The sequence below is a fragment of the Anopheles bellator genome, chromosome 1 (assembly GCF_943735745.2).
Source record: "Anopheles bellator chromosome 1, idAnoBellAS_SP24_06.2, whole genome shotgun sequence".
In the NCBI taxonomy this organism is placed as follows: Eukaryota; Metazoa; Arthropoda; class Insecta; order Diptera; family Culicidae; genus Anopheles; species Anopheles bellator.
In genome coordinates, this window is record NC_071285.1 from 59,695,121 (window position 1) to 59,717,333 (window position 22,213).

General features: G+C 51.0%; 1 protein-coding gene across 1 annotated transcript in view; it reads left to right on the forward strand.

Moving 5' to 3' along the window:
- Positions 1 to 1,473: 1,473 nt before the first annotated feature.
- Positions 1,474 to 22,213, forward strand: part of LOC131206180 (potassium voltage-gated channel subfamily KQT member 4-like) — a 66,466-nt gene continuing 45,726 nt past the window's right edge. The window contains exons 1-7 of the mRNA XM_058198622.1: positions 1,474 to 1,625; positions 3,469 to 3,603; positions 5,413 to 5,495; positions 5,579 to 5,754; positions 11,136 to 11,264; positions 11,843 to 11,953; positions 13,465 to 13,652. Coding sequence (XP_058054605.1) covers positions 1,489 to 1,625; positions 3,469 to 3,603; positions 5,413 to 5,495; positions 5,579 to 5,754; positions 11,136 to 11,264; positions 11,843 to 11,953; positions 13,465 to 13,652 — 959 coding nt within the window. The 5' untranslated portion in view covers positions 1,474 to 1,488. The remainder of the gene's footprint in view (positions 1,626 to 3,468; positions 3,604 to 5,412; positions 5,496 to 5,578; positions 5,755 to 11,135; positions 11,265 to 11,842; positions 11,954 to 13,464; positions 13,653 to 22,213) is intronic.

A 22,213-nucleotide genomic window follows, 5' to 3' on the forward strand; every position in this document is an offset into this window, starting at 1 on the left:
TTTTTCGTGCTCACAGATTAGTATATTTCGCTCTCGGCTTTCTTCCGCTTCACGGTTTTTGTGGCGGGTGGAAAGACAACTGGTGGATCCGGCGTCCGCAAGGTCCCGGCCTTGGATGGTTTTTCCGCACCACGGCGTGACTGTCACACATTTGGCAAGAACTCGTTTGACAGCGTTTTTCTTTGAGGGCAGAAGCTGATTAATCACCTCATCAAACGATGCGATCCGGTATGAATAGCAAATCAAGGGGCTCGGCCCAGGATCGAAGGTAGATGGATAAGTAATGATCCACTTTACGCCTCCGGGCTTAGCGAGGGTTGACTCCGGCGAGGCGGTGTCAGCTCAACCGTTGTGAAGGAAAGGCCCCAGTCAGAAGGCTAACGCATTTCTATATTTTGTGACCGTCCTCAAGTGGCGAGAGTATAATCCTCAAATAACCCCACGAAAGCATCCGGCTGTGGCCGAAATCCTAGACAACACTGTTAAGCTTCCCGGCATAATCTTATGCGCGAAAAGTGCGACCCACCTTTGGGGACCCCTTTTCGCAGCAACATAACTCGGCCCTTCGAGCGCTAAACGGATTCCGTCGCAAACATTGCACTCTCGGTGGCTCGTAATTTCACTTTGTGGGTCTCCTGTTTTATGACTGTCCCCGTTATTGCGCCACATCCTCGGGACGAGACGCCCGGACATAATACTGTATTTGCATAATTAGTCCGGTGGCTCCGGTCTGATGCGCACTCTCCCCTCACGGGATTGGTGTCGAAGTTTCTTTTTCCGACGAGCGCGCGAGGCCGGGCCGGGTTTTTAGTGGTCTGCATTCCGTGGCGCGAATCATCGTCTAATTTGCGAAGCAAATAAACCCGACTTCGTTTCGGCTTTGCGGTTGGGGGTTGTGGCCGCCTAAGTTGCCCGAACTCGGAGCGGCCACATTCCTAGAGACGGCATTCCGGCATCATCAACCGGCCCTAGACCGGTGTCTTCGTCGGCACCGCTCTGCCACTCAAACTTGCCAGCGAAAGTTTCCATAATGAACTCGCGAAATAACTCCTGGCTCTTCCTCGGAGCTCGGTGTCAGCTTCCAAGACCGGAGTGCCGGAGCTGTGCTGGCCGCGGAGGGACTGGTGTTATTTTCTAATTGTTTTAAAAACGATGCAAGAGGATGGAAACTTTTTCTAGCTTAACGCCGCTGCTTATCCTTGGCCGTAGCTCGTGGCATCGCAAAGTGTTTCTCTCGACGCCCGTCAGACGGTGCAGAGAGGATCTGAGACTTGGACGCGCTTAATTGTGGCACACTTACGCGTTATGAGCTGGGAGCTTGAGTGACTCGAGATTTTAACAAGACCGCAAGATGTATCCTTGAGAACGTATTGATAAGCTTCATTCTTTTTGTGCAACATATCCAATTGATGATTCGCTCTTCTCTTTACTTTCAGCGCGTGCAAACTATCTGACAAAAATAGGGCCGACCGGCTTGCAAGACCACGAATGTCACTGCTGGGGAAGCCGCTCAACTATAACCGCGGCTCACGACGTGATGCCCGTTATAGGCGGCTGCAGAGCAGGGTCTACAATTTTCTCGAGCGACCCCGGGGCTTCAAAGCGATTTTCTACCATGTCTGTGTGTAAGTATCAAGGCGGGCGAGAGCCTTCGAGTCGAAAATAAAATGTGACCACACTAAAGCCAGAGCGCCATCACCTGCTGGGAGCTGCCGGTGACGAGAAACCTGTGGAAACAAAATGGAAGTGAGCAATTAGCAAAAGTTTGTAAGATTTAATTCTTCGTCCGTACTGTCTCCCGCTTCGCCGTGTGACGTGTTCCGGGCGGAAGTTGTGCCCAGCTTGCCCAGTGTCCGGCGCCTGTGGCGATGTGCACTCAGCGTAAATCAATTAGGTAGCGCGCAATAAAGTCCTAATTAAATTTTCATAACCATGACAGACACGAAAGTCGGATTGGAATCGCCGTCAGCGGATGGCTTCCACTTCCGGGGTCGTGTTTCGGCTATTTACATGCCACTCAAACGAGAACGGCCCCGAGCAGAGTTCCGGTCACAACGAGAGCATGCGAGATGCAACTTTTTCCGAGTTATTAAACGTGAACTCATCCCTATCGGGCCCTCCGGCCATTTCGGTTGTTGTGATGCCATTATCCTACGTTTCAGTTCTTATGAGCCGTGCCCATGTAATGGCTTCACGGTCACATTATTATTCAGAAGACAAACCCAAAGCTTAGTTTACTCAAACCGTTTTGCCACACATCGATCCTCGAAGTCGGAGTCGCAGGTCTAATCGATCGTATCGAATTACATCGGTTGGCTGCGAGCCAAAACTGCGAACGGCGTTTCATGCCAATTCCGCTTTTTTTTGTGAGTTTTTCTCTTGATTTTGGCACAAGTTTCGACATTGTTGCTCCTTTCAACCGGTCCCCGCCATCGATTATTGCAATCTAGAATTGCGCCCCTTTTCTCTTTGTACTCTCGTCGAGTTTGATGCTCTGGCCCAGCGAATTATGAGCGAACATAACATCTGTCGAAGTTTTTATTTCCGTTCACGGTCCAGGCCGTTCTGGCTCGGGTTCAATTATTAATCCTGGGCTGAAAAACCTGGAGAACCTTGGCGGGAACCACCCGGCCAACAGGTGGTGGTCGCTGGAGCAGTTCCAAAAAAGCTTCTAAGGCAACTCGCATAAAACATGGCCCAAGTGCCAGCGGGTCGTCCCAATAAGGCAATATTTTTCGCAAGCTATTAAAGCTAATGGCATGAAAGAAGAACAATAAACTGTGAGGTTGGAAATCTAACACCGGCGAGGTATGAATGGAGGTGTTTTTTGTTGTTAAAAATTGGCCCTTTTTATGTCTTAGTCTGTCCACCAGTCTTAAGCTACTCCGCACCGGTGGTTCGTTTGGCAAACGTCGGGAAAGGTACTTCGAAACCTTTCACGAAACCCTCACATAATGTCGCCGGAACCGCATCTCGTTGTCATTCGCACGCAACGGCGCAGAGAGAAGGCTTGCTGGCCTGTCAGGTTGATTGAATGGCTGATTGCCGTTTCCTATGGAGGCGAGGGCCATCAACTGGCAGTCACTTAGCGAGTCGGGCCACCGCAAATCCCTTGGCGAAATGTTTTGACAGAATCGGAAATCGTTCGGAATTAGCGCGTTCTCCGGGAGGACACTTCAGGCCGTCACGTCAAGTTGGTACCATTTGCCGCGGGGCTGCTCGATCGGCTTCCGCCGGCTCCACGTTCACCGTCATTCGATGGCAAAACGACAAGAGTTCTGCTCACGGATGAGTTAATCAAGCTGACAGAGGTAATGATTCGGTTCGCACGAGGCCACAAAATCGATGACGACAGGGGTGACGCGGACAGTTCCGTAGTCTTTACTGTGGTTCATTTTTCGGGACTCCGTTTTAAGGACGTAATTTTATACGTAACTAAACAATTCTGTTAACTTTCGCTACTTTCAGATTTTTTATGGTGTTCACATGTTTGGCCTTAAGTGTCTTCTCAACTATTCAGGAATACGAGGAACAAGCAATCGCCATCTTATTCGTCATGGAGATTATAGTAGTAATATGGTTCTCGATCGAGTTCTTCCTAAGGTAAGTGTGTCACCGTTCCGTTCCGGTCGCGTTGCGCACAGGGTAACCGCACCTATCTCCGACCGCCGCCGACAAAGCCGGTGCAAGTTCAGACAGTCACGTGAAGCGTTCGTGCCCGCAGGACATCAATTTCCTCCGGACCAACTGTATTCCGTATTTGCCTGGCGGCCTTTCTGTGGCCGTCCATCATTCGCCGTTCGCCGTCTGCGCCATTGATCACGCTGCCGTGCACCGGAAATTATACGCATTGCCGTTATGCGACAATGGCAATCAGGTCGAGAAATGAGGGACCCGAAAGGGTCCCGTTGGAAAAGAAATTCATCATCACACGCAAAGTACGGTTGGTTCGATGCATCATCAGCATAACTCTTTGGCCACTGGGGCCGACCCAAACTTGAAACGAAACTAACGTTAGCTCGTGCGCAGAACGTTCGCTAAATCTCTGCCAAACCAATTTACTGCGAAATCGATGCCCTGAAGATCGATAAATTAAACCGCAAGCGCGAAGATCGCTCTTTAAAGCGCCCAACCCTTAGCAGCCTTATTCAATTATGGGACGCCACGCCGCAACTGGCGCGTGTTTGAAACGTTTACGTCCGGTTTAACAGGCATTTCGAATTAACACCTCGCGCAGACGAGCGTGTGAATCAACATCTTAATCGATTTCGTTCACGATTCACCAGACCGGCGGGCGCGGCCCGAGCGATCCTTGGCATCCTCTTAATTTATAAGCAATTTGCCCCACTCTCCCGGGTTCGGGTCGGGTCGGGTCGGGAGAGCACATCGCATTAACACACGCCACAAGTCAACGCTACATCCGGGACGCGTGACTTCCGTGAGGGGGGTCGTCGCGGCTTGGTGTGTGCATCACGGCGGTGAAGTCGGAAGTAGCACTCGTTGGCCTATCCGTGAACCGGGGGTCCTTGTATGCGAGCACACGCGACCGTACCGAGCGGTGTCAGCAGCAGGACACGTATCGAGTCTCGCAAGACTTCACTTTGAAGAAGAATCGTCTTCTGCGGTCTTCTGCGGATGACCGATGTGGATTATCGGTTCTCCGGCCCCCCCGGTTCCGTTGATTGATTGATGATGGATACGTTCAATTAACCATTCGTGCGGAACCACTGTTAGCGGGCACACCCGGGGTCCGCTCAGCCAACGGCCAAGATTGGATTCGCTCAATTTCAAGCCGCCACGCAACGGTGGCCGTCGAGCTGCTCGGTCTCGGGTGTGGATAAAATATTTAACTTGGGCATCCGATCGTCACACTCCGGACTCCGGTGGGTCACCCGTTTCAAAAATGCACACACTTTTCGGGTGTGCTACATTCCATCCAAAGGTCATCTGGTCGATTTATGCGCCATTAAACGAACGCGCAAAAGGGCACGTGCACCGGAGGTTTTGTGGGCCGAAACTGTTAAGTATAATTGCATGCCGCAACTTTTGGTGTTGACACTGAGTTTCGGTTGGTGCGCCACATATCACGCGCGAAATAATTGAGTGCGCAATCCGCAAAAATCGGGCGCGCCCGCAAACAAATCGGCCCAATGGGAAAGCGGTCCAATTAGGGAGCGATGCATAATTACACCAATTATTTATGTCCGGAATTCGGTGTTTAGGTACGTGTGTGCGTTGTGTGTGACTCCGCGTTGGTCCGGTGATTCGATTTATTTCACAATTAAAATGTAATTATTGCCCTAGGCTTTCGGGCGGGGTGCATCAATGCGTCACGCGACTGCTGCATGCGAACTTTAGTTGGCAATTAGTTGGACAGTTTGTAAAGCTGCGTTTTCCCTTCATTCTCCACAGACTTTGGTCATCAGGATGTCGTTCGCGCTATCAAGGAGCTGTGGGGAGGCTGAAGTTTTTAAAACGGCCTTTTTGTATCATAGGTTCGTCGCCGAATGCGGAGTAATCCGACATCCGTTCCCTTCACACTTCCGGTTCTCTCTCTCACTCTCTTTCTCGGGAGCAGATATAGTGACGATAGCCGCCTCCATAGTGGTGCTCGTAATGGGAACATCCGGGCAGGTGTTTGCCACCAGTGCGCTTCGAGGGTTACGCTTTTTCCAGATCCTGCGCATGGTGCGCATGGACCGACGTGGCGGAACGTGGAAACTGCTAGGGAGTGTTGTCTACGCTCACAGACAGGTAAGTAGCATAGTTCACTTCTCTCAACCCGACCGTTTCCCACCCAATCCAAGCTACTCCGAGTTCAACCTCCACTCAACGTGTGTTCTGTTTGTCCTAGTTCCCCCCACTCAAGAGCGCTTAGCGCTGCCAAGGAAAGAAATCCAGTCCCGGGTCAACGTTGTGCCACCTTTAAAGGGCGCACAATGCCCACGCTCGTTAAGTCCGGGACTGTGGCTGGACCATTTTTTTCCCGCCATCGCTGACCATCTCGCGTTAAATGGCACTTTGCTGTGAGGACGGCGTATCGATTTCTTTTGAGCAGCAAACCATTTGTCGTTCTGGTGGCCTTCCTTTCGTCCTGTTGCGCACGCCTTGAAGAGGAAGTCTCGAAGCGAGTCTGTGCGACTTCATTGCAAAAGCTCCGTGTGGCTGCCGGTTTCCGGTCCCTACCCCACCCGGGACAAACCCGGGCGCGAACACGACGATTTTGCCGTTCCCGTTCCAGCTCGGCTCAGTTCATTTTCCGATTTCCCATTTATCGGTATTTATTGGTGGGAAAGAAAGAGCCGAGAAATGGGCCAACGCTCTGTCACCAACCCCTTGACGACAGCGTGAAGGACACAAGCGTCCGTCGGGGAAAATAGCAATCGGTGACGGTGCTATGGAGTTGTTTCCCTCGACATCGGCTTAATCCGGACCGTGCTGGGCCAGGATGCTGGGCCGAAGTCGGCCGGAGTTGATGTCCTTTTTTTTAATGCCATTTGATTTTGTTGACCCCACCGGGGGCGGGTAGACGGTGCGTGTGGTGCGCATTCCGTTTCCTTCATCCCGAGGGCGATGTCTTTTTCGCAGTGCACGGACACCAATCGATCGGGGCGCAAAGTACAGCGTCGCCAATGATAAAACGTAACGGTCAGTTATGATGGCACCGCTCGCTGGTCTCTCGGATCTTGATGTCTCGCCCTGACGGGAATGTATGGTCTGCTGATGGCATCAAACGACATCCGAGCGGCATCCGAGCGAAATCCACTCGAAACTTCTCGGTGCTTGCGTTACAATGCGTTAAGAAAGTGCGCTCAAGCAGAAGATTCCGTCCGTTGGACATGCTTTATCGAACGGAAAAACGTGACCACCATTTCAGAGCACCCGTCGACTCGTGTCTCGCCCGTCTCGTCAGTCCAAGCGACGATCGATTTGTGGTCGACAAATGCTAAAAAATATCCTATCTGTCTGAAAGGTGCTAGAACAGAAAAGAGCACCGGCCGTCCCTTATCCGCCGATCGATTTTAAACCATTCTCTTCCGCTTACATCGGCGCCACGCCATTTCCGGAACTGGGGTGAGGAAAATGATCCAAGATAAGCCGGGCCTGAAAGTGCCACAACAATTTGCTCATAATAACAATAATCATGCATAATTTAGCGAACAATGTCTAGGAAACAGTCGGGCTTCCGCTTCGGTGAAAATTATTAATGATCGTGTAGCTCCGGGTGGGGTCTCCGTTCGCCGCCTGCCCGAAGGCGACCAGGCGCCTCCATCGGCAGCGAACGTTGGCCATTTAGTAGAACGGCAGGTGACGACCGCTTTTTCCCGACCAGGACGGGGGGAAAGCTTTCTCACCGGATTTCGCACGGAATGGGCCACCGGCAATGCAGCTTCCCGTCTGGTGATTTCATAAGCTACGTAACAAGTACGATCCATCATATTTCCGCAACCCTTTGCCTAGTGGCCACGGTGAGAGTCTATCGGTTGTGTTTGTGTTGGGTTTTGTGTTCGTGGCCAAAAACTCCGACACGTACAATTAACGTCTGCCACTTCCGGCCGAGCGGCACCGTGATGCACTTTCCCAAAATGCCGGTGTTATCATGGTGCCGTGTCCGAAGACGACAAACTTTATGATAAAAGCCCTCCCGGCTGTCCGAACCTGTCCGGCTTTGGCACATTCTCGAGTGTTCCCGGCGCGAACTTTGCATCTTAGCTTGCACTTTCTAGTCTCTCTCGCCGTTATCAGTAGAGATTGTGTGCTTGAAAAAGAGAGACGACCAGCCCGGTGGTTCCATTTCGTTGCATAAACACTAACCCGAGCGGCGGGACTCCATCATTTATTTTCCGAACCACTCCCATCGCCTGGCCCCACGTTGGGGTCGGTCGAATATGTTTGTTTTCAATGTAGACCGGAGCGGGGAAAAGCTCACGCAAAAAGAAAAATAATTTAATTTCATAACCCCTTTCTGATTTATGTACCCATTAAGCCCGTGAACCGCTGTTTTTACGATGCTATCAGTCGGAATGGGCCCGGTAGCGGTTGAATATCATTGCATGACTCCATAAACGACCCGGCGTGTGTCGTATGTTTCGGACTGCGGCCGCCGTCGTCGTCGTCGTGGCCGTTTTTTAGTCGTTTTGCTTTAATGCCTTACTTAGCCGCCGGTGGACGGTGGACGATTTTCCACCAGCATAGCTTGGCTTTGCTGCGTGACAGGAAATAAAGAAAACTTTGCAGCCTTCGATAATGGGGATGAGCGCTACGTTTCGAGGGTGGTCATAAAATGATGAAAAGCCGGTGACTTCCGGGTTTGAAAGCATTCCGGGTTTTAGTAGTGTAAATCCTCGTTCGGAGATGGGCGGTGGGCGAAATCATTTCTCCCTTTACAGCCGATATGAAGTGCTGTCCAACAAGTAGCGGTGAAACCGTTTCTCGGGGTTTATGATACTAATAAAACGTATGATGGCAAACTCCACTTTACGTCTAATGCGGTATTCGGCCCATTCAATATAATTCAATGAAACTCCATTCACTCACTATTGAATATACATTCCGAAATTGTGCGGGTTGCGAGCCACCTCACCGCGGCCCACGGTTATGATCACGTACCCAATTCAATTACACACCAAATACGCTTGTCCTGCCGAGTTCCCGGGCCACGAAAGTTGGCGGCCATTGAGCCGAGCGTATTATTTAATGACGAAACAGTACTATCAGCTCATTAAGATAATGGCGCGTGTATTAGTGGTCCTGGTGCAGTTCGCCGTACGCGATACCTGTTGGTTTCGAGGCCCGGGTCCGGACCTGGGCCGCATTGCAATCCTGCTCGGTCGTGTACTATCCTTGCGAAATGGACTTAAACTTTGGTCCCGGTTACACCCGGATCCGAACGCTGCCTCGGTGCGGACTTCTGCACTTAATTGCAAATACATTTGCTTATTTTCCGTGCCACTGATAAACCCGTTCCGATTCCGGGACGACACAGTCCAGGATTCGCAACGGCAGATAGAAAGCGAGAGACAGAGACAGGGAGAGCCAGAGAGAGAGAGAGATGAATGAAAACTGTAGCAATATTTCATTTAACTTTCATAATTGTTTCAATTCGCCTCAGCGAAGCGCACCGCAGTAGGCACGGAGATCGTAACCGACCGCCGGTGCAGGGCGCTGGCTTTTCCATCGCCACCTTCGATCTGCAGACGTGCCGTGTTCCGTTCGCCAACCAACCAGCCAGCCGGGCGGGTTGCTACGGTAGCTGCTAAACAAAGTGAAATTAATGAAGAATGATTGTGTTGGTATGGGAAATGACTCGCCAGGTGAGAGGCAGCAAGTGTTTATGTGTTTTTTGGTTTTTTCCTCGCAGAGCACCGGCTGCCCGATATGCAAAGCCCTCCGCAGAGCACTGGGAGCGTCCTGTTGCCGAGTAGCCGTAGCTCTGTGGGTTTTTCGCTTCGCTTTCGCAAAACTGCAGGCTGCAGTCGGTACTCCGGCGAGACTTAATGTTCTTGCGGCCCATCGGAACGATCAGTGTGTGGTTTTTGCAGGAAGCCTCGCGCAGGATCCGTCCGCCGTTCCGGACCGTAAAACGCGCCACGCTTCGCTTACGGGTTACGGTGGCGGTGAAAAAGGATGTGCAAAACGAAAGCCACAGCCTCCGGCGCCCGTCGAGCTGGCTGGCTTCCCCGGGAGTGCAATCGAAAAGGATTAAATTCCAATTAATAATCCTGAAAACGCTGGCACCAACCGCACACGTGTTCTGGTGGTGTTCGGGTTGGTGTTTGGCAGGCGTTCCTTGCGGGACGAGGAAAGTTAATTAAACATATTATTCCAACACCCGTTTTGCTCAGAAAACTTGGGGATTTGCAATCTGCTCCTCGTGTAAACTCGGGTGAAACATTGTAAACCATCCGCTCTATTGGGTTGTTATTGGCAAGTTTGAAGCTACTTTTACCGAGAAACACACCCTTTGGTAAGGTTTATTGTTTTTTGGATTGCCAAAACAGCGTCGAGACACGTTCACTGCCGCAGGCTACCGATAGAGCCGATTGAGCCGATTTCCCTTTATTCAATTAAAGCGTTGCCGCTGGCCTTACGAAGCGTTTCAAGATCACGGCCGCGTGGAAATAATTTTTATCCCACCGAATGGCCGATGCCAATTAAGATAGATGGCCGCCAGTGGCGCCTGGGACGATGAGATGCCTGATGCAGCGATTTACTCAACCCGGCTGCCGGCTGACATTAATGATTTGTGAGATCTGTCCGGGGGCCGGAATATCGGGGACAGCAATCGCGGCACCTTCTGTGACCCGCATTCGAGGGCCCTCCCCTGTCGGAGATTGTTTTGTTTGTTCCGCGCGAGATATGGCCTCGGTGGGGTGAAAAGTGGCAATTGGTGCGGCGTTTCGATCGACAGTTATTGGCCCACGTTGCTGGTGCCATATTGGCCGGAGGTGAAATTAATTTCCGCCACAATTATCTTATCGAAACGAAACAGAAAGCCACTTTACTGGATGCTTTCCCAGAACGTTGGATTAACGATCGTATTAAAAAAGTGTTCCTCTCATGTTTTCCAACTTGAGAAGGGTTCAGATGTCGAAAAGTGAGCGTTAGCTAATCCCACACACTCACCTAAATCTCAACATCATTCCGTGTGGGGGGGTTCCCAACCCCTGTCCGAGTGGCCATCGTTTCGGAGGATACTACCTTTGTTTCTAGTTCAATGTTGCTCAACAGACAGTCGATGGTCACACGTTACCCCTATCTTGTTGGTGTGGTTTGGAACTCTGGAAGCCCGGACCGCTCTTTATCGTTTTTCCTAGCCCTCTGGCCTCTCCAACACCCTTCAGAACAGTTGCCAGATCAACCACACCGCTTGGCACACACACGGTCCCTTTCCATGCTAATACCGAAGCTAATACCAATTTTACGATCCTAAAATCCTGCCCACCCAGACACGCCGGGAGCGTGGTTCCGAGTTCCATCCGGGCACATTTCCATTGGTCACCGCTGCTGCCGTCGCCGCAGTATCCTTGGACTCGTTTAATTTCCTGTGTTCCCTGTGAACCACCTCGGTTCTCACACATAATCGACTCGCTCGCTCACTAGCCTCTTTTCTTCTCTTTCCCTCTCTTTTCCAGGAATTAATTACAACCTTGTATATAGGGTTTCTGGGCCTTATTTTTGCCTCGTTTTTAGTGTATTTAATGGAGAAGGACGTCAAGGAAACTAAGTTCAGTAACTTTGCTCAAGCTTTATGGTGGGGTGTGGTGAGTATAAGGTTTTCTTTTGATTTTTTCTTCTTCCGTGGTTTCCTTTTCCTTATCCGACCGAATCCGAGGGCTCGCGCAGCGGAAAATGCGGGTCGGCCCCACTGTCTTGGAATCCCCCACCGCACGGGTTCCAGCGTCGGAGTTTCGTTCCCTGTGCGCGTTAAAGCTCCGGGAATGGCAAGCCATCGCTTTCAATATTTAGCGGAAACTAAAATTAAATTCGAAATTATTGCCGGCCCGTGTGTAGGGACCACCACTGTGTGGCCGATTGCCTTGGCGTCGGGCACCGGCGGGAGCGTGCCCCAGTTAAATATTGTAACGCCTAACGTTAAATTTATTAATTTCTTGCGTTCCATTGCGTTGCCAACGGCCGGACGTTCGTGGCGGCCCAGGATGTACATTATATAGCCGTTTCTTATCTCCCCTATGTTGCCATTTTCCCTCCCCTCGCTTCACATACGGCCCTGCGGCCCCCTGCCCTGCGACGACGTGTGGATCGGATTCGCGGCGGAACTCTCGGAACCCACAAACCGGGCCTTTCGTTCGCTCCCGGAATGGCCAACCGCGAACCGTAGATAACGCTGTGCACCGTCGGCTACGGCGATATGGTGCCGGAGACGTGGCAAGGAAAAATTATTGCCTCGTTCTGTGCCCTGCTCGGTATCTCCTTCTTTGCGCTACCTGCGGTAAGTGTTTATTTATTAATTTCTCTTATTAGTTTACAGCGAACACCCGGACGGATGTGCTGCTGGGCCGCGGCCCGTTTGTCTAGGCAGCAAATCGGTACAAGAAAAATGGCCACCCGCTCCCGGAGTGGCACCGGACGAGCGTGCAACCTTTTCTTAATTGCCAAAGAGGCTATTAATTTACGTTGGTAATTGCTCGCTTCCCGCGACTGGCTTCACGGACCAACCCACTATTCATCGAAAAATGGCCTACGTAAGCGAAGCCGACGGTCCCGAGAACGAGTTAGGGCCACGTTTGTAAATCAATCGAGCCCTAAGCGCGCCATAAATCAACCATTTTGGCCCCCGGATAGCCTCCATTAAGGAAGTCCGTCGCGGTATCCATCACCGACCGCATTATGCGTATTTAAATTCAACAACATTTTATTCACCAAGTTCCATCTGCATTCGGGTGGCCACCTTTAAAATTCCGACCTAATTTCGGGAGCCAAGCTTTCCGGCACATTCATCAGGGAAATGGTGCGAAAATGAAATATTATTACGACGCGGAACCCACCTTCGCGTGGGTCGTAAATTCAATTAGAAGCAATCTGGAAAATGAGTGATTTCTGCGCTTCCCGATTGGTCACCGTGTCGGAAGTGGGAAGAAATGGGTCTGACCAAAAGCGCGGAGAATAAATAAGTTGCTACGGGAAAAAAAACTTTGTCCATCGAAACTTTCCGAACACGTGCCGCGCACAGGAGGGATGTCTTCGCGTGGCCCCGTCGCAGTCGTCGTCCTAGAAGAGAGCGGGTTTCCTGTTTTCTACCAAACCTTTTGTAACAGTCAAACACCGACCGAGGCCGGGCCACGACTAGCTGCCGAACCCCGGAGGGTAGACAGCACGACAGCCGTCCCAAGTGTATAATATTTTTAAAGCACGTCATTCTTGACCCTTACTCTGCTCCTCAAGTGCCTCTTGTAAGGTGGCCGCCGGCAGTCGCGCTGCTTTCAACAGCATGTGCCGTGGATGTGGCTCTCCGTTGCACCAAGAACCAGCCCGGGGGCGGTTGAACTTTGTGCCCACCTTGGCGCGCGCGCGCGCGCTGAAAGTCGTCCTGGGGGGCTGCCTTCGGTGGGGGCCAGTTCGGTGTGCAATTTATGTCAATTACTGCGCGGAGGAAGGAAAAGTTCCCTTGCAGTCTGCAACCTTTGTTGCGAGGTCCCGCCAAGACATTCTTGACGGTAGCACAGCGAGCGCCAGAAGAGACATAACGGGGGATCGCATTAGAATGGTGTCGAGTCACAGATCATGGCCCCGGTGGACAGGTTTATGTGTCAACTATTTAAAACTCCCCGGCATTCCCCGCGCGTGTATGCGTTGTGCCGTGACACTTTGCGCGTCGGGTGGCCTCGTGGCACAATATTGGGCGACCCGTGTCATCAGCCGCCTCCGTCAGGGATGCATTACTACCGCCGGCACTTAATCCGTTTTTTGCTTTCTTCCCCTGTTTGTCCCTGTCTATTGTAGGGCATCCTGGGCAGTGGGTTCGCGCTGAAGGTGCAGCAGCAGCAGCGACAGAAGCACATGATCCGGCGCCGGCAGCCCGCTGCAACGCTGATCCAGTCCCTCTGGCGGTGTTACGCCGCCGACGAGCACTCGCTGTCGGAAGCAACGTGGAAAATTCACCAAGTACCGCTGCCGTCGCCCCCGCCATCGTGAGTACTTCCCGGTTCTGATTGTGCATGATTAAAGCCCCCCATCTGCCCCGCAGCCCGGTTCCTGGCCTCTGTTTCCTATTTTTCTCGCTCTCTTTCTCTCTCTCTCGCGTGCGCGCGCGGGCACGTGGTTGGTCTCCGTTCGTACGCCACCGCATGGTGGAAGCGCGCCGAGGCCCTTACCTATGTACCCGGAGCATAAACATGGACCCATCCATGCGATCCACTTGACTCCCCGCGCGCCCCTCTCGCTTCACGCCCTCCGCTTTTCCGTTTCGCTCCGTGACAGTGGCGCACTGGCAACCGGAGGCGGCCAGAGCCACATCACAGGGTGATGATGTACCCTGTCACATCTGATGGGCCCTTTTCACCGCCGTTTTTCGGTACAACATATTCCAGCACATGCACCTCCGGGGGCCACCAGTCAGGGGTCCTAGCCAGCCACTTTCGTGTCCTTCTTCTGCCACTGACCCACACACACACACATACAGCTACACGCTTCGATCGATCGTCGTGTCATTATCGATATTACCAGATCTTGTGCTCTATGTGCTCTGCTTTGCCCACACACTCTTCCCCTCTCTCTCTCTCTCTCGCTCTCTGTCTCTTTCATTGGTGTCCTTTTGGTGTTCATGGGAGCCCTTTCTCCAGGAGTGGCCGTCTTCGAGGGCGATACCTAATGCCATCTTGCCACTTTCTGCAATTAAGCGTCACAAACGTGCTCCACACGTACAACACTTCACAATGCGCGGAACGTGCGCCCTCTCTGTCCGCGGCCCACTTTCCCGCCCCGTGGCCAACCCCCCGTGTGTCTGTGTGTGTGTGCACCTGTACGTTTGTTGTACTTTTATGTTCTGTTTATGTCCCACCGTTGTCCCCGTGTCTCGACCGGCTCTCCGTTTTTGTCTGTACATAAAAGTGTTTCCTCTTATCGTTTCCGTTTTTTGATGTTTCAACTGACTGCCCCAATCGGGGTCTTTCTTCTTAATCGTCTTTGTTTCTGTCCGTTACCATTTCTTCTCTCATCATGGTCCTTTCTTTATGTCCTGGCCTCTCTATCTTTATACGGTTACGATTCTGTTGCGATGTTTCGTGTCTCTTCTTGAAACTAAAATGTGTGCTCACCAACAATTAACACTAACCGGCGTCGAACTCATTGTGCCCGATAAACCCACCAAACCTAACCCAAACCAAGTTCTTTCTCTTCCACCAACCGACATGTTAAATGGAAGCGAAATCTTCATATCGCACGTGGTTCTTCCGACCAACCTTCCGACCACGGTACGCGAAAGCTTGCTTGGTCCTAGCCCGCCAGTATTTCGGAACAAAGACCCCCCAAAGAAAAGTCCTCGCCCTCCTGCCGTGTTGCCACTGAAAACTGATTATGATTTATACCGTTTTTTTGTACTCATTTAAATCTAGAACCGATTACTGGGATATGCTCTTAGAGAGCTTGAATATTCATAGGTAATTTCGTGTTTCTGCCAACCGTTTCTTCTCTTTCACCTTTCTTCCTCTTGGGTTCCGTGTTTGATCTTGAGTCTGGTTTGTTCAAAACTTTTCAACTACTACTTCTTTCTCACACACCCACCCCGTTACACTGTTCATGCTCCCTGTTCCAAACACGCACACACCGACCGCTAGTCCGGAACATGCTTAAAACGAGACAAGGAAAATCCCACGGAAAAGAACCCGAACCCTTGCCGCGATGCCGACGCGCCCCCCGGGGATTGTGACCCAACGAAACGCTTCTCGTGAGACGCCACCGGGACGAATGAGAGTTTTCCATCGATTTCTTGCCGATCCGCCTCCCGCTATCCTGCACTTCCAGGTGCCGCCCGCGACATCCGGTGCCACGGTCACCCTAAATACGGTACGATTAGCTTAATGGTGACGGTCAATGTCGGGCGTGTCAATTTGTTTGAACTGGTGACCTTCTGCTGAAACTGCTTTGGGACCGGCGAACCAGCCAGAAACACAGCCCCCTCGTGTGCCCTATAATTCGTCGTAACTGTTGTTGAAAGCTTTCTCACATCCTTGTGCTGCTTCGCCGCGATCCACCCTCCAACAGCTAGGGCATCCGCGCCTCGATCCGTCAACGATTTTACGGTCACCAATTAAAGTGCTCCGACGCGAACTGCAACCACTTCACGGGCTGACTCGATTGGTTCTTGGCGATCGGGCGAAAGTAATCGATGATTTTCTTGCGTTGGCCTTGGTCGGTCTGGCGGAATCGTACACCATGCGAGGACCGCCGGCCGGACGGATTAATTAGGAGCAATACTGCCTTGCACGGAGAAACCGAAGAAAGATGCCCGCTCGCATTAGAAGTCTTATAGCAAAAATACTGAATTAATGAAATAGAATATACGTTGGCTTAGGAGCGCAAGGTAAATTTCCCAACTTTATCCTTAAAATCCCTGTGGCAATCCCTCTAAACACATGCATAAAGAAGCGTTTGACGTTAGCCAAACCCTCCCAAAAGAGAAGCGGTATGGAGGCCCCAGTGCGAAATTGAATCACAACAACACCAATTGTTTTCTGTATATTGAAAGCTTTCGTGGTCAAAAAATTTATCTTCTGGCTAGAAGGTGCCCTAGTGCCACGGAAAGGTTGGTTTTCCAATCAATGTTCTCTTTGTCTTGTATGTCACTCGTGTGTCTCAGCTGGTTGGATGTTCGTTTAGCCCTACTCTATCTACACGTATCTGCAAGAGTTGCTGCCTGAGTAATGACTTTTCTATCATAATGTACCGCTCTTTTGTATCTCTCTGCTCTCTGTTTCTCTCTCTCTCTCTCTCGATCGTTGTTTGTCACTGGAATAAATGGTTTTTGTTTTGCATTGTTGCAACCAACTGTGTCCCGGTCTGCACTGTAGTAGTTTCGTAGAACAATTCCCATTTTGTGCTCCATGTTTTCCAACTTTTCCTTTTCCTTTTACACATTCTGTTTCGATTTTGCACAAAAACCCTCACTCGTCTCACTCAAAGCTCAAACATTTTGAGAGTTTGTTGTGATTTTATGTTACATCTTAAAACAATTTCCTAACTATCGATCGATGAGTATTTAGCATATTACATCGTTTCCCTGCGATCGTTCGTTCTATGAATGCTTCGGGACAGTGCTACATTCGGTGCCGCTTGTTGACTTCCCGCGTGTGACGTAAGCGGGACTGTAAATTCGAGCGAAATCGGGCCCTGTCTATTGCGATTCTTCAGCGGAACGCTTGTGGTACCAATCAGTGCCAGATGATATGATTACTCACGCTCGGAAATATGCTAACCCCCGGTCGGTTGGCACAAGCCACATTACGAGCCGATTGATAGCTGATGGCCGTTCCATGTTGGAGCTATATTTACAGAAGTTCTTTGTCGGCAGGCTGTGCAAACTGAACGGCGGCCGGGACCTTTGGCCAACTAGAGGGGCACTAGAAATGCGGCTGCCAGCATCCTTCGCGCACACCGGCAAACCGGGGATTGGCGGGTTGGCAAAGGGATCCTTTATGGAACCGAAACATCAGCACCATCATTCAACATGTCAATCACTTCTAGGATTGAATTATGAATGCGTCTAGCAGCTGAGCGAAGTTGACAGCCGGCGATGGCCGAAGCGTACCGAAACTTTTCTTCGTCAAAGATCGAATCGCGTCCCGTGCCGGGCGAACGGCATCGGCAAGTTTTGCATCTAGCAAAAGGGATTTCCGTTGCGTTCCGTAGGACTGAGATAAAATTCCCCGGAATTACGCTCGTTCCGTTTCCGGACTAGAAACGGATACCGCAGCACGGCGGTTTCGAAGCGCGTCCACCATGTGTCTGAATTTTTGGCTGAGAAATGTTTCTTTTAAATCCGAGCAACGAAACGTCGCCATTTTCGTGGAAAAGAGAGAAGAAAGCAAGCTGCACGAAGAAACATTTTCCTAGCCCCCAAGGCTGTTCGGCGAAGCTCTAGAGATCAAATAACCCAATTATGATTTGTGTCCGCATGGTTTTGCTGCACGTGTCGTATAAAGTTTTTAATAAGCCGTCGCTGATCAATATTTATTCCAAACTGGCCGGTCTAGATGGTTCTTCGGGTATTGCGAAAGGGCAAATATTGTCCTACCAATACGTAGTGGTGCCGTATGTTGTGATCCTGCTGATTGACGAACACATAAACAGTTTGTAAACGGCAGCCATATTGTGCCTTAAAAAGTCATAACGAGAGTGCCTCTTGAGCCGTTCGAACCATTACTCCGCGGGCAAGCGCCGCCGTCATATTGTGTTTTGGCGGAACACTCGCGCACCACTCCGAAAGCCGTTTCTTCCGACGGCGAAAGCAACTCCGTATTTACTTATTCATTTGTTTTCCCGTTTCATCATAATCCGCACCGCCTCGGCCTGCCAGTTTGGCAATCTCGACACCCTTCCGGTGTCGGGAACCGAGGCCCGCAGGATGAAGGAATTCAATCAATTTTTCATTGAAGATTTTCTACCTCCCGGCCGAATCCGCCACGGGAGTGGTGCCGGAAAAGAAAGGCTCGCGAAAAGCCGGACAGAAGGGCAACGGCTTGTGCTGCCTCTATTTAAACCCTTTCCCGGGGCGGAAAAAAGCGGAACTGTAGGAAATGTGTTGCGAAATCAACGGCGGCACTCCGCACGTGGCCAAGTATGTTGGAGCAATAACAACACCGTCGGATCCAACCGGAATCGAATCACAACAGTGTGTGGCGGGAACAACAACAACCGAGAGCCATGTTTTGATTGGCAACGTGCTACGAAGTCAATCGCGCACCAATCGCTCGGTGGCTGCATAATTGAAGTGTTATGAAAAAGAAAGTGGCCTGGCCGTGGGAGTGGTCGATGATAGCTGGCCGCCAGCTATGTTCATCAGGCAGGTGAACGGTGGAATCCGCATTTGGCATCTTTTGAAACGTTGGCATATGGCCTCTCGGGGATCCAAACAGTAGCGCAACGGGCTTAATTAAAATGAGCCAACCCGGGCCTGGGTGAGCCCTTTTTCCGTGAATTCTCCGCGAAAGGGCGATCAAAATTGATGAGGATGTTTTTCTCGTAAAGTTAAAATCTGTTTACATCAACAGACCCCCGGGCGTATCCTGATTGACCGGCATATGGGGGCCAATGGGCGACGGAGTACTGCCGACGGTCACGGTTCGCCGACCTTAAATCCGCAACTGACACTCCATTAGTCGATGTGTCCATCATTCGTGCTACGTGCGAGTGCTTATCTCCTGCGGCGTATCGATGAACACGAAACTAATTCGTGCGAAGATGGTGCCAATGAGGTGGCCAGCCGCTGGTGGCTCCCGGCGAAGCTGGGCAATCTAATTGGGAGATACGTAATTAATGGGAAATTAATTTCTGTTCCATCAAATCTGCTTCCGTATTCCGGTTTCGGCGACATCCTTCCTTCGGAGGCGTGCTCTGTGGATCAGATTGCACGGAAGTGTCCTACGTGCCCACTGTAACGCCGCACGCCGGCAATGAAGATCCCAAGAAGATGTGTTGCTCCTAGTCGTGTCGATTTCTCTCGGTGTCCTCGGCGGGCTGCGGTCTTGGCCAATGCGATACACTTCCGTTTGGGTGAATTGAATTTCCTCCGTATCGGAAGCGATCCAGACGCGAAGCGACTGACGCCTTTCGAGTTTTATTTAAACGATCAAATCCGTTGGTGGTTCGTGTGGTCGGTTGGCCCACGTGGTGCTACTTTAATTTTTATCCACCCCATTTTTCCCAAAACGCCCGGGTTCCGCGGCATCGATTTTAATGGTATGCAACGGTGGAGACCTTCGGTAGCCGTGCCACGAGCCGAACAGCGATCGATGCGAAAGATAATCACAATTATGGTAATGAAACCGACCGCGCGGGTTCGTGACAATGTTTTCAATAGCTGCACAGCGTGTCGTGTCACGAAGTCCACTTCCATCTCGCCAACTGGGCCACCGGAAGCCCACGGAATCCGTTGGAACCTGAAACCTGAATCCGTCCTGCCTGTTTGTTGTAACGTGCGCACGGACCGGGAAGCATAAAGTTTGTTGGAAAAAATCCGGAAAATGCAGTTCGAAACGAGTCCGAAAAAGGGAAACACAACATTCCCATCAAACCCGGTCAGTCCTCGTCTCTCGTCGTCGTCGTCGGGATGATTTTAATTGAATTTGTCAAACTTTTTTTCCCGTTCCGTTTATTCATAAACCGTGCCAGCGCGCCGCCGGAAGCCCTCGAACCGCACGGCTGTGCTATTTCTTGCCGGCAATAAAGTTTCTCCGGGACGTGCTTTCGAGGCATGTGTGAAAACTTGAATTGAGTTTTCCAGCCCGGTCCGGGCGCGTGATGCATTTGCGGGCGACTTCTTGGAGATGGACCACAGTCTCGAGTGCACTCGTGGCTGCACTCGATGGCCCCCGGGACAGATTCTTTCACAACCGACCACCGCCAGAAGTCATAAATAGTACCGGCTGTTTCTATAGCCCGCCAATCGATCGACGACTGGCCACCGCAGCTGGTGTCCTGACATCGACCGAGTTAATGTGTTTTCGCCGGGCCAGGCCGGGAGTGAATTAATAGTCCCTATTAGCAATGCGCAATTGGAACGGGTACGGGAATCGTGCGACTTGAATTTATGATCGTGTCCGACCGTGAGCCCTTTATTTACACTTTTGTGAGTGGCACCGTCCTTCTCGCGTCCGACAATGGGCCGAAGGTTTGCTCGGACGTGTCCCACGCTGGAGGGTGAAAAATGCAACCGTCCACCAAATCGCCACCACTTGGGGACAGATGCTGTCAACAGCACTATATTCGATCGTTTCAGCTTCAATTTGCCAAAGTGCTTCGTTAGGCTGGTGAAGCCCGAATCCGGGGATTCGGTGGCCGCAGCATAAAGAGGCGTAAAAGGCCACTGTAATTGCACCATAATGAGATGCGCTCGACGGAAAAATGGGAAGATAATTTGAGTGCGCCTCATCAGCAAACGCTCTCGGAGCACAAGAAAAAACCGTCCGCGGACCGTCGTCTTGGGGAGTCACTGGAGACGGACACCGAAAAGCGTTTGCGTTCGGGCGCGGTAAACCATCCTCTGTGGTCCGTCGTCATTTTACGGTTTGCTGACTTTGTTACCAGGAGGCCACGTGCAAACAGAACCGGAACATAGTAATGACTCACTTTTTGTCAACATTCGTTGGAGAGCTTAACTCGTTTTTTCCGTGCAGTGTGCCAAACCGATGGTGGTGATTTATTTTTCCCGGTTCCATTCACGCGGGCCCAGTGCTCAATTCTGAGTTGTAAAAGTGTTGTCATGTTGCCAACCTCGGGACCGTTCTTAAAATATTCTACAATTTATGTACAGTGTCGAAACGGGGGCCCCTGGCCGTTACTGGGTGCGCTTTCCCTGCCGTCGAGAGGCGGCGTTCGATTGCGACACTTTACTTTCTTCAATTAAAATGCTGCTGAAATAATAATAGACGTTGCCAGACTCACGCCGGCACCTCACGCGGTCACCGCGATGAAAGGAATTCATTACGCCAGTGCATCTTGGGAGGCAAAAGTGCTTTAATTATAGCCCCCAAATGACACCATTTAATGCGTGGTGGTGGCGGGCGGCCGGGCTGGTTGCATAGTCCGGTGCATAATGTGATGCGCCATTGTGCGCCACTTCTTGGGAGTGAGGCCAATGTGAACATTATTAGATCACACGGTGCATCAAGGCGAACCTGTTTTAAAAATGGAACACTTTGAGAATTGGTTTTCCGTTCGACGTGAGCGAAGAATCGGGTTGAGATCGGGCAACTTTACTTCCGTTTGTTGTGGCAACCACTGCGCCGCTGTTAAAGTGTAAACTTTGGTCACAAGATAGTACAAGTTATAGGAAATAGTCACGTTCCGACATTTGTTCAGACCCCGTACCTCCTCACAGTGCACTGGAGCAGTGGAGTCCTTTGAGCGTAACAAGTGGCCCCGAAGAGGTTCCGATTGTTTGGGTGGGGGAGCGACAATGGCCCTACGAATGGTGCAAATGGCTGTTCCAGGCGTGTCAATTTAAATGCGACCGACCTAGGACGGAGCAGATGTAGATGGAAAAGCTTTTATTCCGGAAAAATCTGTCTTCCGTAGGTCTCCTGCCCTGGTGGTTTTACGTTTTGCATTTTCCATTCTTCTTTTGCATGCTTTTTAGTCTTGGCGCTGCATTCGAGGCACTATTCGAGTTTCGAGTACTACATTCCTCATCTATGCTAATTGATCTTTTAGACATAAAGTCCTTTCGCATCTCTTGTCGGTTTGAACTTTGAATCCAAACAGCTCGTTCGTTAAAAGCGTAGTCCTTCGTCCAACAACAGAAAGAAATATTCACCGCTGTAGACACAGATTACGCTTCGTTTTGTAAATCGCAACGGACGATCGTGTAAATCACGAATGCAAAAAATGGACGATTTCCCGCAATTTGCACCGCTTTCTCCGAAGAAACGTAATCGCATTTCGTGTTCGCAGTTTCACTATAGCGGCTATGCAAACCTCGGCCGATTGCATCTTGTTCTGTTTCTGTGAATTTCTGTCTTTCTTCCGTTTTCGATTA